Source organism: Gymnoscopelus microlampas (assembly GCF_963454915.1).
Source record: "Gymnoscopelus microlampas genome assembly, chromosome: 12".
Classification (NCBI taxonomy): domain Eukaryota; kingdom Metazoa; phylum Chordata; class Actinopteri; order Myctophiformes; family Myctophidae; genus Gymnoscopelus; species Gymnoscopelus microlampas.
The window spans coordinates 802,501-820,507 of record NC_139949.1 but is presented as its reverse complement, the minus strand read 5'-3'; the positions used below and the strand labels follow the sequence as shown (position 1 = coordinate 820,507).

Here is an 18,007-nt window from a genome sequence, read left to right as displayed (position 1 = left end):
AACAGTCATTGGCTCCTAACTTCTGCATTTTTTCACTTATGGAAATTCCGCCGCCTAGAAGTTGTCGGTAGAGGTCCAAAGTTCAAGTGTTAAACGTTTCGTGCAGATTGCTCCAAAATCCTAGGATTCCATAGATTTTAACTATTGCAGTTTTATGAAAATTATTCATCTGCGCCTAAAACATACATGCAGACTCACATTTCTTTGAAACTTTGCAGAAATGTACAGGGTCATTCCAAATATCACTGAAACCAATCTTACTCCAATTGGCCAAAGGGGGGCGCTATAGCAATTTTTTTTAAATGCAGACTTTAAACAGGCATAAGTCATGCCTCGTTTGGCCGAAAGTCGTGAAACTTGCTTACACATGTGCCTTGACTCATGAGGAACACACGTATCGATTTGACCATTAAGTTTCGCCCTTAGATTTTCCGCAATTTTGAGCAGTTTGAAAAATACTTGTTTTTGCCAGTTCTGGCTTAACCGTGCATACGCTTTTTACGAAACTCGGCCATATGGTAGATGCTCATGAAAAACTACCAGGAAATAATTCTCACACTCATTCGTCAAAGGGTGGCGCTATAGCACTCAATTGAAAGTGTCAACTTTGAACAGGTACAACTCATGCCCTGTTTGACCTACAACCATGAAACTTCGATACACACATGCGTCTCTTCATGCCCGACAACTTTTGTGGTCTGACTTTTGACCTCTGACCTTTAGATCGCCCACCATTTTGAATTATATGAAAAACAGCCATTGGCTCCTAACTTCTGCATTTTTTCACTTATGGAAAATCCGCTCCCATCATTATGTCGGCAGAGGTCCAAAGTTCAAGTGTTAAACGTTTCGTGCAGATTGCTCCAAAATCCCAGGATTCCACAGATTTTAACTATTGCAGTTTTATGAAAATTATTCATCTGCCCCTAACACATACATGCAAGACTCACATTTCTTTGAAACGTTGCAGTAATGTAGAGAGTCATTCCAAATATCACTGAAACCAATCTCACTCCAATTGGCCAAAGGGGGGCGCTATAGCAATTTTTTTTAAATGCAAACTTTAAACAGGCAAAAGTCATGCCTCGTTTGGCCGAAAGTCGTGAAACTTGCTTACACTTGTGCCTTGACTCATGAGGAACACATCTATCGCTTTGACCAGTAAGCTCCGCCCTTAGATTGTCCGCAATTTTGAGCAGTTTGAAAAACACTTAAACCCAGGATTTTTCAGCTATTTGCGTGAAACTGTATCATCTGTGTGATCTCCTTTTTCACAGTTCCTTGTCTGTTGGTCCAATGGCGTCTCCCTTAAATGAGTGCCTCACAATCTCAAGGTCATCAGTTCAAGCCTCACTTGCAGACTTCATTTAAGTTGAATTGCAAACAACATGACTGTATCAATGAATACATGTGCAAATGGTAAAGATAACCTGAAATGCATATTTGAGAGTACGTTTTTCAACGTATGACATACTTCATTCTGAAAATAGCCGATCTACAATCTCAAAACCTTTCAGATAGCAACGCGTTTCTGAGCTTGTAGATCGGCTGCTTTCACTGTTTTCGGTTGAGAGGAGACATACAATTTCTCTATTGGTAAATGGTTTGTGAACGAGTGATCTTAGTGTTGGCTTGGTTCATGACAGAAGGCAAGAGTTTATGATCTTCAACAGACAACATCAGCCTGGACAAAGCTATTGCACTATAGGTAGTGTTGCAGCCTATTAGTCCGAAGGTTGAGAGTTCGATTCCTGTTAATGGCAATAGGTTGAGATGTCCAATCAATCCATTCTGTTTTCATCTCTCTCTCTCATCAATCTATTCCGTTTCCATGTCTCTCTTCAATCTATTCCGTTTCCATGGCGCTCGCTCGCTCTCTCTCTCTCTCTCTCTCTCTCTCTCTCTCTCATCAATCTATTCCGTTTCCATGTCTCTCTCTCTCTCTCTCTCTCTCTCTTTCTCTCTCTCTCATCTATTCCGTTTCTATCTCTCTCTCTCTCCAGTGTCCATGTCTCTCTCTCTCTCTCTCTCTCTCTCTCTCTCTCTCTCTCTCTCTCTCTCTCTCTCTCTCTCTCTCTCTCTCTCTCTCTCTCTCTCTCTCTCTAGTTTCCATCTCTCTCTCTCTTTCTCTCTCCAGTATCCATGTCTCTCTCTCTCTCCAGTATCCATCTCTCTCTCTCTCTCTCTCTCTCTCTCTCTCTCTCTCTCTCTCTCTCTCTCTCTCTCTCTCTCTCTCTCTCTCTCTCTCTCTCTCTCTCTCTCTCTCTCTCTCTCTAGTTTCCATGTCTGGCCCTGTATTATCGCTGCTTGCAGCTATATTTATCATTGTAATTTATACTACAACCTTTTGTGGGCGGAGCTGCCTCAAACACACGTGTGTGACCATGGCAGGTTGTTCTGTGCCTAACTGCTGTGTGACAGCTATCAAACAGTCGTTTCACACTTTGCCCTTTGACACGGACAAACGTGATCAATGGCTTAATTTCATTTATAAAGACAGGATTATTCCCTCAGCCCCCTCTACCAGGCTTCGGGTGTGTAGTTCCCATTTTGTTGATGACTGCTTCACCAACTTAGTGCAAGTCAATATGGGATTTGCAAACAGGAAAGTACTGAAGCCAGGTTCTATTCCTACGATTTATCCTGGAGACACAGAAAGCAGCACCTCAGGAGCGTTACCGGTAAATTAAAACATCCGCCAGCCCCAATAAAATGACATAGGAGCATGAATCGATTTGACATAGCCTTGTGTCTGTGACCTCCCCCACCGTTTAGTTGTGGGATTTAGTTCAGCGTCGATAAGATCGCTTCTGAACATCGTATGGAAAATGTAACGGTAGTCGCGGTAACCTACAGTACAGTCGTCTGTTGTTACGACGGTGTGAAGAAATTAATGGATGGGTTGAAACAACATTTTAAACCGGGGTTTTGTGCCGGTCTGCGTTGAAAAATATCATGGCACTCCATATTTAAGTGAAAGTATCAATACTGCAATGCAGAAATAATTTACTTGAGTAAAAGTACAAAAGTATTGGTATCAAAATGAACTTAAAGTACCAAAAGTAGAAAGTACTCATTATGCAGAATGTCACATTTCGCAAGTTTGTGTAAAAAATCTTTTGAGAATAGCAGATCTACAAGCTCACAATGCGGCATTATGAGCTTGTAGATCGGCTATTTTCAACTGGCCAAAATGTATATAGGGCTGAAGTGGGTAATGTATGTTTTGTAATAATAATCCAAATCTACAAAGTAACTAGAAACTAAAGTTTTCAAGTATTCAAAATTGTAAAGTAGTTTTTACTACAGTAAAGTAAAAACATACCTCAAAATTGTACTGAAGTACAGTACTTTACACCACTGGCTATATAGTACCAGTACTTTCAGTTTTAGCCAGCAGTTTAGAAGCCTAGATTTCAAACGTGAATGAAAATGTCAAATACTGGCTGATGATTTGACGAAAAAACTAACTGATGGAATAAAAACATGCACAGTGCATTTAGCTGTAAATGGTGCATTTATATAGCGCTTTTATCCAAAGCGCTTTACATAGATTGTGCATTACATTCACCCATTCACACACTGATGGTGGAGGAAACCATGCAAGGCACCAACCTGCTCATCAGGAGCAATTAGGGCTTTAGCGTCTTGCTCAAGGATACTTCGACACTAACTGGGAACCTCACGGCTTCCATCCGGCCGCTCTACCGGCCACTCTACCCCTGAGCCACTGTCGCTGTGACAGTGGATGAGTCCACTGACTGACACCAATGATAATACTCAGTTCAAGGTCTTTAAATGTTGTGTACAGCAGTGGTTCCCAAACTTTTTCATGTCAAAATGATATGTATATGGGGAGATTTGAGTCACAAATGTTCACTTAAATATATATACATCAAAAGGTTGGCAAAAGATGTTACGATTTAAAAACAAAATAGCAGATCTACAAGCTCATAGCGTGGCACTCTGTGCCCCACTATGAGCTTGTAGATCTGCTATTTTTTATAGCCAAAGTATGAAAGGTTAAAATTATTGTGATGCTATTAACACATTTAGCTGGGGACCCCCTGGTACCTCCCCCCCCCAAGGACCCCTGGGGTCCCCACTTTGAAATGTGTATGTATGAGTAGATGTGCAGTGGTGGAAAGTAACTAAGTATATGTACTCAAGAACAATTTTGAGGTATTTGTACTTTACTTGAGTATTTCCAATTTCCAATGCTTTTACTCCACTACATCCGGGATCCAAATATAGTACTTTTACTCCACTACATGTATTTGAAAGCTTTAGTTACTAATAACTTTAGTATTTAGTATTACAAAACATACAGTAACCACTTCAACCCCATATACATCTCGGCCATTTGAAAATAGCCGATCTACAAGCTCACAATGTGTCGTGATGCGACGCATTGTGAGCTTGTAGATCGGCTATTTTCAAAATATTTGTATACATTTGAAAACTTGAAAAGGGACATTCTGCGTAATGAGTACTTTCTACTTTTGGTACTTTTAAGTACATTTTGATACCAATACTTTTGTACTTCTACTCAAGTACATTTTTAATTCCGGACTTTTACTAGAGTATTTCTACATTGCTGTATTGATACTTTTATTTAAGTAAAACATTTGAGTACTTTTTCCACCATCTGTAGATCTTTTCGACTCATTGAAACATTTCTTTGTAGACCTTTAACACATTGAGTGCCAAAACCGTAGATCTACGTGTTTTCAAATATATATTTTTTTTTTCACAAGGGACGCTCTAACGAGGGGTTGCCGATATATCGTCCCGCGATATATCGCGATATAATATCGTTTTGAAAAAACAATAATAATAATCAGGCATGCAAACAGCCCCGAGGTGAAAAGGGTGACAACATGTTTTTTTTTTTGGGTCAGGTGTCACACTATTGCCCTATCTGGATTCAAAACGGCTATTGTAGCTGAAAAGCTACAAGTTTGCATGTCTGAATAATGCAAAACAGAAATATTTGTTTGCATTTGCTCCCCCCCTCCTCCCCATATATTTTCATAATAAAAAAGTGCCATATATCGTATCGTATCTATCGGCACACCCCTAGCTCTAACGCAACTTAGGAATGATCGTAGGTCCCTGTAAAATGGAATGGACGGATGTGAATCCAGTACAAAAAACGTACCTTCCGTCCGCTCCAATGATAGGATTTGGAGAAAAAGGTCCATATCTCCATACTTTTTTACAGTGGTGAAAACAAGCCATTTTCGACGGGCGATCACTCTGCAATGGCGGATCGCGTTAGAAATATTATTGTTCCAGTCGTTAGACGGGACCCTCGACCATCGCCCAGACACCCTTTGTTTACATCCGGGTGCTCGTGGAGGCTTCTACAGCTCTAAACAGATCGGCGTAAACGGTAAGAACGCTGGCACTGGATGTACCCTCTTTTTAAAAAAAACTCTGGCACTGGTCCATACGAACACAACTGGCCCGTGTTCGGGGAAGGGAAGCCGGGCGGGGAGGGAGGGTGATAATTGTCACTCTACGCACTCCTACAGGCTGGCGCGGCGGGAGGAGTAGGACGAAGGCTCTACGTCCTCCCGCTGGGGGCTGGCGGGTGAGTCGGTAGGATACAACAGTATAGTGGGGAGGAATCAATTGGCATAACGACTAAAATGGGGAGACAAAGGGTTAAAAAGGCAAAAAGCACCCCCCCCAAGTTGTGCTTTAGTTTCTTTACTGTGTGTGTGTGTGTGTGTGTGTGTGTGTGTGTGTGTGTGTGTGTGTGTGTGTGTGTGTGTGTGTGTGTGTGTGTGTGTGTGTGTGTGTGTGTGTGTGTGTGTGTGTGTGTGTGTTTGTGTGTGTTACAGACTCATTCATGACTACCTCAGCGTGGCTCCGTTTGCGGACTATCTGGACAGCATGATGTTCAACCGCTTCCTACAATGGAAGTGGTTAGAGAGGTACGACACACACACTGACCTTTTTTAATCCTTAATCCCATGTATAACACACTTTTTTTGTCTTTTTATTGTGCTCTTTTTTTCCTCTATGCACCTTAACGTCCATAAGTATATCATGCATGCACAGTATACATACATTGCTGCTATGCTCCGGCACCGTAGTCATTTTTATCTCAGGTACTATTGTAAATATGTAGATACAGTAACTTGTTTGGCCTTTTTGTTTGATCTCCTTCCCACTTGCCCCCCCCACCCGGTCTGATGACAGCCACTGGAGGTGGGGTTTGGGGGGACAACTGCTTTGAATTGCTATTATTGTTTACACAAAACAGAAACCAAGGATTATGTAGCCTATTTCAAGAGCAAGAGATCTTGAAATATATATTCCTACGCGCCGCCTGCGGCCGCAACGACTGATTTGCAAATTGCACAGATAATTCTTATTTCCTTATCCAGTAGTAACATATGGTCTTAATAAATGTCCTCCCTTTTGATTTTGAAACAGAAACCTTGTTGTGTTGTTATTATCTATCCTTTCTGATACTATTGCATAGTTATTATTAGTTCATATTTCATGATCAGTTGTTTCAAATTTTATCCTGGCGCTGTGTATAAATTGGTTAATATAGCCTTCCCAATTTTCAGACTCACCCGCCGCCTATGTTTGTGTTCTCTCCAGACAGCCGGTGACCAAAAACACATTTCGTCAGTACAGAGTTTTGGGGAAGGGAGGGTTTGGAGAGGTGAGAATCTGGTCTATTATTATTACGGGGCCAGAGCTCAGCTCTGGACCTGTTTTGTTATTGGCAGTATTCTGTCACTTCTTCTTCTTCTTCTGCCACTTTTCGCAGTTCTGGCTGAACCGCGCTGTCGCTTTTTACGAAACTCGGCCATATGTATGGGCTTAAATTAGTGCCAATAATATTTTGTACTTGTAAAAATAATTTGTATTTGTAAACACATTTTGGATTTGTAAAAAAAATATTTGTACTCGTAAAAATAATATGTACTCGTAAATAAAATATTTGTCTTCGTAAATAAAATATTTGTATTCGTAAATAAAATATTTGTATTCGTAAATAATATATTTGTCTTCGTAAAACAAAGTTTTGTATTCGTAAGATAAAAATGTGTGTTGTAATTGTAGTATTACATTTACAATGAACATTGTGACCAGAAAAAAACAACAGCTTGCTCGCTCGAAGATCTGTTCTACGGATTGCAAAACTTTATTTTTGGCACTCTGCACTTCCGGGTCTGAGCCAATCACGTGAGGCCTTTTCCACTACCCAATCATAAAGCTCCATAGGTCTCCATGGCAACATGGCAAACGGGGTTGCCATGTTGCAACCCCAAGAGTTTTAACTGCAACATAATTCCATTGCTCAGGAAATAAACAACGGATTACAATAATAAAACATTCCCTATAATCAGTAACATGTAGGTGATACCTATGTCTATCAAATATGGTTTTATTGAAAGGCAATCAAAGGCTAGATCGAGTTTAGAAAGCAAACAAGTCATGTCTGGGGGCCTCAGTGCGGCTGCAGAGTTTGATTGAGTGTGAGACTAGGACCCACATGCCATATGTCAAAATGAGCGGCTTCATCGGGAATCGTGCGCGTGTATTTTGCTAAGAGATTGGTTACATAGTTTAATTGATATTAATTTATTAGTGCATTAAATTTCCCCATCCACTTTAATGGGAACATTTAAAAACTCGATTTCAAGTATTTTTTCCCCAGAAACTGTAAGGGCTAGAGTTACAAGACTTGGAGGGGAGGTTCATAATTTAATCCGAAATTATCAAAAAAAGAAATACACCAGTCGGCCTCATGGTGGCGCTATAAAAGCCCCCTTTACGTTTTGGCCTATAACTCTTGAACCGTAGGTCCTAAAATAAAAATCTAACACCCCATATAGGCCACGCCCATTTGCGTCAGGATAGATTTTCCGCCATTTTGAATTTTCTTCAAAACACACTTTTAGCTCCTCCTCCCACATATTTTGTCCAAATTTCACAAAAATCGGTACACATGATCTCTGGGCCCATGCGATAAACATATCCAAACGGAATTTTGATAATCCTTACTATTCGTCCGTAAATGGCTTCCAAAGTTAGTGGGAGGGGCCTGTTTTACCAAAAATGCCAGAAATCACGAACGAAACGTCCGGTCAATCCCAAATTTAAATCACATGTCGAGGGTGGTTTACTCAACGAATCCCCAAAAGCATTTCCACTTCGACTAGGGGGCCTCACAGATGCACAAAACATAACCGTTTGATGAAAAAACATGATTTTTGTCGCACGGCCTGCGACGGTATTCCTCCCGGCGTATCCCTCGAGTCCCGCGGCCGAGACCCGCGACCGGCGTCGGCGCAACCACACTTTGCAATTTCCCAGAATTGCTACGCGTCTAGTTTTTATTAAAGTTGGAGACCTCGCACGGTAGTGGAATGTTCGGTCTATGAGCAGAGCAGCCCGCATGTCAAATCGTTAGAGAGGGGAAAAAAAGTCACTTAACACTCTGGACCACCCTATAGTTGCATTACCTAGTTACTTTTAGTTAGCAGAAACAAAATAGCAGTTTCATGTTTTTGGTAAAAATGTACCTTTGAGAAAATGACGTAAACAAACACGGCTGTATTTGGGTAGGTTCTTGAACGTTAAATCTTTGTGTGGTACAGCTGAGATCCAAGCCATACTACGTCTCTTGAATAGCCTACATTGTTAGCCTCACACTGTATTCAATCTTGAAGAGGAGAGCTGCGACAGCTTTCTCATAGACCAGCCACACATGTGCAGTGTGCAATGATCACTATGTAGTCGGCAAAGAAGTTAATGTTTACAAACACAAACCACCGTCACTCTCTAGTCTTAAGCGTGTCTCTATGTACAGTCTGACCCCTCAAGGGCTGTAGCATCGAAAAGGTGGGCGTGGCGAACTTTTGGTGACGCGACGTTGGTACACCTTATAGGTCAGTAGCAGTGCTGTCAAGCCTATAATGCTGGAGGAGGAGGAGGGGGTGGGGGCTTTTTTGTAAAACAGGCCCCTCCCGCAAATTTTGGAAGCCATTTATGGAAGAACCGTATGGACTATCAAAATTCGTTTTGGAGATGTTTATTGCATGGGTCCAGAGATCATGTGTACCGATTTTTGTGAAATGTGGACAAAAAATGTGGGAGGAGGAGCTAAAAGTGTGTTTTGAAGAAAATTCAAAATGGCGGAAAATCTATCCTGGCGCAAATGGGCCTGGCCTATATGGGGAGTTGCGTCATGACCCAAGGAATCTAGGGAAAAAAATGATTTTTATTTTACGACCTACGGTTCAAGAGTTATAGGCCAAAACGTAAAGGGGGCTTTTATAGCGCCACCATGAGGCCGACTGGTGTATTTCTTTTTTTGATAATTTCGGATTAAATTATGAACCTCCCCTCCAAGTCTTGTAACTCTAGCCCTTACAGTTTCTGGGAAAAAAATACTTGAAATCGAGTTTTTAAATGTTCCCATTAAAGTGGATGGGGAAATTTAATGCACTAATAAATTAATATCAATTAAACTATGTAACCAATCTCTTAGCAAAATACACGTGCACGATTCCCGATGAAGCCGCTCATTTTGACATATGGCATGTGGGTCCTAGTCTCACACTCAATCAAACTCTGCAGCCGCACTGAGGCCCCCAGACATGACTTGTTTGCTTTCTAAACTCGATCTAGCCTTTGATTGCCTTTCAATAAAACCATATTTGATAGACATGGGTATCACCTACATGTTACTGATTATAGGGAATGTTATATTATTGTAATCCGTTGTTTATTTCCTGAGCAATGGAATTATGTTGCAGTTAAAACTCTTGGGGTTGCAACATGGCAACCCCGTTTGCCATGTTGCCATGGAGACCTATGGAGCTTTATGATTGGGTAGTGGAAAAGGCCTCACGTGATTGGCTCAGACCCGGAAGTGCAGAGTGCCAAAAATAAAGTTTTGCAATCCGTAGAACAGATCTTCGAGCGAGCAAGCTGTTGTTTTTTTCTGGTCACAATGTTCATTGTAAATGTAATTCTACAATTACAACACACATTTTTATCTTACGAATACAAAACTTTGTTTTACGAAGACAAATATATTATTTATGAATACAAATATTTTATTTACGAATACAAATATTTTATTTACGAAGACAAATATTTTATTTACGAGTACATATTATTTTTACGAGTACAAATATTTTTTTTACGAATGCAAAAAATATTTTTACGAGTACATATTATTTTTACGAGTACAAATATTTTTTTTACAAATGCAAAATGTGTTTACAAATACAAATTATTTTTACAAGTACAAAATATAATTGGCACTAATTTAAGCCCATACATATGGTAGATGGTCATGAAAAACGATCAAAAAATAATTCTCACAATCTTTCGTCCAAAGGTGGCGCTATAGCACTCAATTGAAAATGCCAACTTTGACCAGGTACAACTCATGCCCTGTTTGACCTACAGCCATGAAACTTGGATACACATATGCGTCTCCTCATGCTGAACAACTTTCACCCGCTGACTTTTGACCTCTGACCTTTAGATCTCCCACCATTTTGAATTATATGAAAAACAGTCATTGGCTCCTAACTTCTGCATTTTTTCACTTATGGAAATTCCGCCGCCTAGAAGTTGTCGGCAGAGGTCCAAAGTTCAAGTGTTAAACGTTTCGTGCAGATTGCGCCAAAATCCTAGGATTCCATAGATTTTAACTATTGCAGTTTTATGAAAATTATTCATCTGCGCCTAAAACATACATGCAGACTCACATTTCTTTGAAACTTTGCAGAAATGTACAGGGTCATTCCAAATATCACTGAAACCAATCTTACTCCAATTGGCCAAAGGGGGGCGCTATAGCAATTTTTTGAAAATACAGACTTTAAACAGGCATAAGTCATGCCTCGTTTGGCCGAAAGTCGTGAAACATATTTACACATGTGCCTTGACTCATGAGGAACACACGTATCGATTTGACCATTAAGCTCCGCCCTTAGATTTTCCGCAATTTTGAGCAGTTTGAAAAATACTTGTTTTTGCCAGTTCTGGCTTAACTGTGCTTACGCTTTTTACAAACTCGGCCATATGGTAGATGCTCATGAAAAACTACCAAGAAATAATTCTTACACTCATTCGTCAAAGGGTGGCGCTATAGCACTCAATTGAAAGTGCCAACTTTGAACAGGTACAACTCATGCCCTGTTTGAGCTACAACCATGAAACTTCGATACACACGCGTCTCTTCATGCCCGACAACTTTCGTGGTCTGACTTTTGACCTCTGACCTTTAGATCGCCCACCATTTTGAATTATATGAAAAACAGTCATTGGCTCCTAACTTCTGCATTTTTTCACTTATGGAAATTCCGCCGCCTAGAAGTTGTCGGCAGAGGTCCAAAGTTCAAGTGTTAAACGTTTCGTGCAGATTGCTCCAAAATCCTAGGATTCCATAGATTTTAACTATTGCAGTTTTATGAAAATTATTCATCTGCGTCTAAAACATACATGCAGACTCACATTTCTTTGAAACTTTGCAGAAATGTACAGGGTCATTCCAAATATCACTGAAACCAATCTTACTCCAATTGGCCAAAGGGGGGCGCTATAGCAATTTTTTGAAAATACAGACTTTAAACAGGCATAAGTCATGCCTCATTTGGCCGAAAGTCGTGAAACTTGCTTACACATGTGCCTTGACTCATGAGGAACACACGTATCGATTTGACCATTAAGCTCCGCCCTTAGATTTTCCGCAATTTTGAGCAGTTTGAAAAATACTTGTTTTTGCCAGTTCTGGCTTAACTGTGCTTACGCTTTTTACAAACTCGGCCATATGGTAGATGCTCATGAAAAACTACCAAGAAATAATTCTCACACTCATTCGTCAAAGGGTGGCGCTATAGCACTCAATTGAAAGTGCCAACTTTGAACAGGTACAACTCATGCCCTGTTTGAGCTACAACCATGAAACTTCGATACACACATGCGTCTCTTCATGCCCGACAACTTTCGTGGTCTGACTTTTGACCTCTGACCTTTAGATCGCCCACCACTTTGAATTATATGAAAAACAGTCATTGGCTCCTAACTTCTGCATTTTTTCACTTATGGAAAATCCGCCGCTTTTGTTTTGTCGGCAAAGGTCCTAAGTTCATGTGTAAAATGTTTCGTGCAGATTACTCAAAAATCCCAGGAGGAAATAGATTTTAACTATTGCAGGTTTATGAAAATTATTCATCTGCCCCTAACACATACATGCAAGACTCACATTTCTTTGAAACGTTGCAGTAATGTAGAGAGTCATTCCAAATATCACTGAAACCAATCTCACTCCAATTGGCCAAAGGGGGGCGCTATAGCAATTTTTTGAAAATGCAAACTTTAAACAGGCAAAAGTCATGCCTCGTTTGGCCGAAAGTCGTGAAACTTGCTTACACTTGTGCCTTGACTCATGAGGAACACATCTATCGCTTTGACCAGTAAGCTCCGCCCTTAGATTGTCCACAATTTTGAGCAGTTTGAAAAACTTTTTTCAGCTATTTGCGTGAAACTGTATCATCTGTGTGATCTCCTTTTTCACAGTTACTTGTCTGTTGGTCCAATGGCGTCTCCCTTAAATGAATGCCTCACAATCGCAAGGTCGCCAGTTCAAGCGTCACTTGATGCAGACTCAATTTAAGTTGAATTGCAAACAACATGACTGTATCAATGAATACATGTGCAAATGGTAAAGATAACCTGAAATGCTTATTTGAGAGTACGTTTTTTCAATGTATGACATACTTCATTCTGAAAATAGCTGATCTACAATCTCACAACTTTTCATGGTTTGTGAGCTTGTAGATCGGCTACTTTCACTAGTTTTGGTTCTGAGGAGATGTACAATTTCTTCATTGGCAAATGGTTTGTGAACGAGTGATCTTAGTGTTAGTGAAACAGGGGCTTGGTTCATGAAAGAAGGCAAGAGTTTATGATCTTCAACAGACAATATCGGCCTGGACAAAGCTATAGCACTATAGGTAGTGTTGCAGCCTATTAGTCTGAAGGTTGAGAGTTGGAATCCTGTTAATGGCAATAGGTTGAGATGTCCAATCAAACCATTCTGTTTCCATCTCTCTCTCTCATCAATCTATTGTTTCCATGTCTGTCTCTCTCTCTCTCTCTCTCTCTCTCTCTCTCTCTCTCTCTCTCTCTCTCTCTCTCTCTCTCTCTCTCTCTCTCTCTCTCTCTCTCCATTCACTGGCCCCGTATTATCGCTGCTTGCAGCTATATTTATCATTATTATTATTATTGACCCTTATTATACCCCCTGTGGTAATGGAGGTGGCTGTGGTCTACAGGTGTGTGCGTGTCAGGTCAGAGCCACAGGGAAGATGTATGCGTGTAAGAAACTGGAGAAGAAGAGAATCAAGAAGGGCAAAGGAGAATCCATGGCTCTGAACGAGAAACTAATACTGGAGAAGGTCAACAGTAGGTTTGTTGTAAGTACTACGTAAACAAAATAATGAATACCATTCAGATCAATGGTGAGAGACCCCCCTCCACAACTATACACAACTAAGGAAAAGTCTAAAAGTTTAAAAACACACAAAGACATCAATAAGTCGATCTAGGCAAATGCCTTGTTAAAAAGACTTCTGCTACAACTTCTGCTACATACTACATATATGTATATATTTTTAAACGGTCGAATCCTGTGCCATCAAACAAGGCTTCGAATATTTGGCCCTACTACATATATATCACACTCACATGCACACGCACACACGCTGTGTGTTGATTGGACTGTTTGGCTACACATGCTGCATGCTGATTGGACATAGAGAATGTTTCAGATCAGAGAGAAGATAATGTGAGGACATTCTCCTGTAGTCTGTGATGCAATCACTAAAAACTAACGCTTAGGACAGTGGCTCTCAACCTGTGGGTCGGGAGGGGGGTCCCATATCATTTTGGGGGTCCTTGGCACAAAAAAGTTTGAGAACTACTTATTTAGAGGTAATTTGTAGAATCGGCCTCAGGTCTTATTAGGTTAATGAACCATGAGGTGCAATAATAATAATAATTTTAATTATAATAATAATATTATGTATGAAATAATAATTTGTATGGTACAGGTGAGCTTGGCGTATGCGTATGAGACAAAAGAGGCTCTGTGTTTGGTCCTGACTCTGATGAACGGAGGGGATCTGAAGTTCCACATCTACCACATGGGAGAGGCCGGCTTCACTGAGGCCAGAGCTGTGTTCTACTGCGCTCAGATCTGCTGTGGCCTGCAAGACCTGCACGGTGCAAGGATAGTTTACAGGTAAACGCACACGCACGCACGCACGCACGCATTAATAATTAAGAAATACTATATTTTAAATAGTGAAAAATCAACTAAAGTCATTAATAGTGCAAGTTCAATCACATTTCATTTGATTGAAAATAACTTGTGGGGAAAATACATACAATCTCTAATCTGTGATTCTAATGTGATTAATGTGACCCCTACAGTCAGTGAGGGCTGAATGTGACAAATATTGAGACCAATAGTCTGACTGTACAAATATTGGTAATTTCCCAAGACATCATTTTATGAAATACATGGGTTGTATTTCACAGATAGATACACTATTCTTGTACTATATTAAAATTAAATCATCCTTAAGTTAAATTCATTATTTCCGTGGACTTAAAAATCATCGTTTTATTTGATGGCCTTCTTGCCCTGGCATTTGGCCTTTGTGCCCTCAAAAAATTGACAACACCAAAGGCCAAGTGGCCTTGCCCCTAAAATGACGAAATTCCAGGCCTGATTGAAACGGTAAAAGTAGAGACAGTCATGTATCCATGTAAAAATACATAATCCTTCCCACCTGTCTACCTCTCTCTCTCTCTCTCTCTCTCTCTCTCTAAGGGATTTGAAGCCAGAGAATATTCTGCTAGACGACAATGGTGAGTATAACAGAGATAACTAGAAAAAGTGCTCCTCGGAGCACAACTCTCCGCCAGAAGACTTGTGTTGGTTCGAAGGTCGCGAAGGTCGCTATCCCTCTTGTATATGTAAGTGTCCTATCCATCCTGTCTGGGTAAGTGTCCTCTTCCGTTCATTCTGTGTAAGTGTCCTATCCCTCCTGTCCTATCCGTCCTGTCTATGTAAGTGTCATATCCCTCCTGTCTATATAAGTGTCCTATCTGTCCTATCTGTCCAATAAGACAGATAGGAACAATTGGACCGCGACTACTTGACTACTTCCGGTTCGAAGGTCTGGGAGTGAGCTAGTGGCCGGATTTTCGGTATTGGAATCTGGCTTATCACAGTGACACATGTATTTATAGGTCGCTATCCCTCTTGTATATGTAAGTGTCCTATCCAACCTGTCTGGGTAAGTGTCCTCTTCCGTTCTGTCTGTGTGAGTGTCCTATCCCTCCTGTCTGTATAAGTGTCCTATGTCATATCCCTCCTGTCTATATAAATGTCCTATCTGTCCTATCTGCCAATTATGTATCAGCCATGCAGCCATTTCATGGTTCCCGTCTTACCTCACTCTGACAGTGGCGGAGACACTGTCAGAGTGATGCCATGTATATATAGGCCCGGTGGCGTCACTAGCCAATCAGATCACAGTATTTCACGTGTCACGTGAGGCTTGACCAATCGGTGTGTCATGTTTAGAAAGTGAAAACGCAGTGATAACAATACTCTCCTGGCGGAGAGTAATAATAATAATAATAATAATAATGGACTAATTAATAATAATGGAATTATTATGTCAATAACATAAAGACATACAGAATGTATAAATATGTAAACATAAATATGGAGACTGTGTGTGTGTGTGTGTGTGTGTGTGTGTGTGTGTGTGTGTGTGTGTGTGTGTGTGTGTGTGTGTGTGTGTGTGTGTGTGTGTGTGTGTGTGTGTGTGTGTGTGTGTGTGTGTGTGTGTGTGTGTGTGTGCGCGCGCGAGCATGTAAAGGACATATCAGGATCTCAGATCTGGGTCTGGCAGTCAGTGTTCCTGAGGGGCAAAGCATCAAAGGACGAGTTGGAACCGTAGGATATATGGGTCTGTCTGTCTGTCTGTCTGTCTGTCTGTCTGTCTGTCTGTCTGTCTGTCTGTCATTACCCACTTCAGCCCTATATACATTTGGGCCATTTGAAAATAACAGATCTACAAGCTCATGCGTCGCGACACATTGTGAGCTTGTAGATTGGCTATTTTCAAAAAGATTATTATACATTTTATACATTTGAAATGGGACATTCTACATAATATTGACTGATTTTGCAGATAGTAAATCATCATATAATGTCAAATAATGTATTCCTCTTCTATAATATATTTCTCTTCTATCTTCTCTTTAATCTCCCATCTTTTATTTCTTCTTCTGTGGTAGCTCCAGAGGTGGAGCAAAAATGTTTTTTGTGTTTTTTCTTCTTCTGCAGCTCCAGAGGTGATCCAAAATGAGCGCTACACCTTCAGTCCAGACTGGTGGTCACTGGGGGTCCTGCTGTATGAGATGATCCAGGGAGCATCTCCATTTCAACAGAGGAAGAAGAAGATGAAGAGAGAGGTATAATCTGAGGACTAACCTCTTCAGACTCCACCTTAGCCCGTAGCACTTGACCTAGCCTTGACTACTTATGCAATGTAATAGAGCATGTTATTTAGACCAGCGTTTCCCAACCGCCGTTCCGTGGGCCTTTAGTGTGCCGTCTGAGATGCCTTGGTGTTCCGTTTAAAAATAAAAAAAAATGCATACAAATAAAAATAAAAATCTACCCCCAAAAAAGACATTTGAACTGCCCGTTAGGCCGCTAAGCCTAACGGTAAGGCAGACGGAAATGTCAGTGGATTTATTGGATGCATGCAGCACAAAGCCAACTTATACTCAGGTATTCAGTTTGTCGCCATTCGACCTTCCTAGCCCGTGTTATCAAAGAAAAACTGGCGACAATGGCCAAAACTCAATCGAAAATCGGCGAAAGTGGCCGTTTTCAAGATGTTTTGGCCATTATCTCTGGAACGGAAGGTCCAAACTCCTCAATTCAAAGCTTGTTGGATGCGTGATTTTGAGGACATCAAGTACAACATGACACCTTTCGGGTTTATTGGCCTAAAAGTATGGTGTGTGTGTGTGTGTGTGTGTGTGTGTGTGTGTGTGTGTGTGTGTGTGTGTGTGTGTGTGTGTGTGTGTGTGTGTGTGTGTGTGTGTGTGTGTGTGTGTGTGTGTGTGTGTGTGTGTATATATACGTATATACCGTATATCTAGCTGTGCACTGGCATCTTTTGGCTATGCCAGGTGTGCCTTGGCACCAAAGGTTTGGGAAACACTGATTTAGACAGATGCTAAGTTCAATTATTGACCTGGAATCTAAGTTTCTATAGTTTCAATGTACAGTTTATTATTATTTGAAAGTATATTGTTTAGACAGATGCTAGGTTCATTGTTTACCTGGGTTCCTATAGTTTCAATGCACAGAATGTTATTTAGATTGCAAAATATATATTTTTTAATGGAAATTATTAGATTGTTTTATTTTATTTATGAAATACTTTTGAAAAATGTTGGAATTGTTTAATTGATGAAAGGTATGATTTTTTTGGGGTTTAAACTTTTAAAGATCTTTTGAAATAAATTGTGAATTGTAGGAGGTGGAGAAACTGGTGACAAACAGTGAGGACACACTGACATACTGTGACAAGTTCTCTGAGGACTCAAAGAGCCTCTGCAAGATGGTGAGTGTGTGTGTGTGTGTGTGTGTGTGTGTGTGTGTGTGTGTGTGTGTGTGTGTGTGTGTGTGTGTGTGTGTGTGTGTGTGTGTGTGTGCGTGCGTGCGTGCGTGCGTGCGTGCGTGCGTGCGTGTGTGTAAGTAAAAGTACCAATACCACATTGTGGAAATATGCTGTTACAAATAAAAGCTAAAGCACAAAATTGTACTTGGCATTAAAATATACTTATACATACTGAACGTAAAAGTACAAATTTTAAGCTCACAACATGTCGCAAAGCGAGCTTGTAGATCGGCTCT

At 40.6% G+C, this 18,007-nt stretch overlaps 2 protein-coding genes across 2 annotated transcripts in view; one reads left to right on the top strand and one right to left on the bottom strand.

Moving 5' to 3' along the window:
- The window catches only part of arl10 (ADP-ribosylation factor-like 10), a 152,867-nt gene that overhangs the window by 13,075 nt on the left and 121,785 nt on the right, over window positions 1-18,007 (bottom strand). The window lies entirely within an intron of this gene.
- The window catches only part of grk6 (G protein-coupled receptor kinase 6), a 34,210-nt gene that overhangs the window by 11,478 nt on the left and 4,725 nt on the right, over window positions 1-18,007 (top strand). Inside the window, exons 6-13 of the mRNA XM_084075141.1 lie at window positions 5,850-5,942; window positions 6,622-6,685; window positions 13,329-13,469; window positions 14,106-14,296; window positions 14,891-14,928; window positions 15,951-16,040; window positions 16,421-16,548; window positions 17,628-17,714. Coding sequence (XP_083931267.1) covers window positions 5,850-5,942; window positions 6,622-6,685; window positions 13,329-13,469; window positions 14,106-14,296; window positions 14,891-14,928; window positions 15,951-16,040; window positions 16,421-16,548; window positions 17,628-17,714 — 832 coding nt within the window. The remainder of the gene's footprint in view (window positions 1-5,849; window positions 5,943-6,621; window positions 6,686-13,328; window positions 13,470-14,105; window positions 14,297-14,890; window positions 14,929-15,950; window positions 16,041-16,420; window positions 16,549-17,627; window positions 17,715-18,007) is intronic.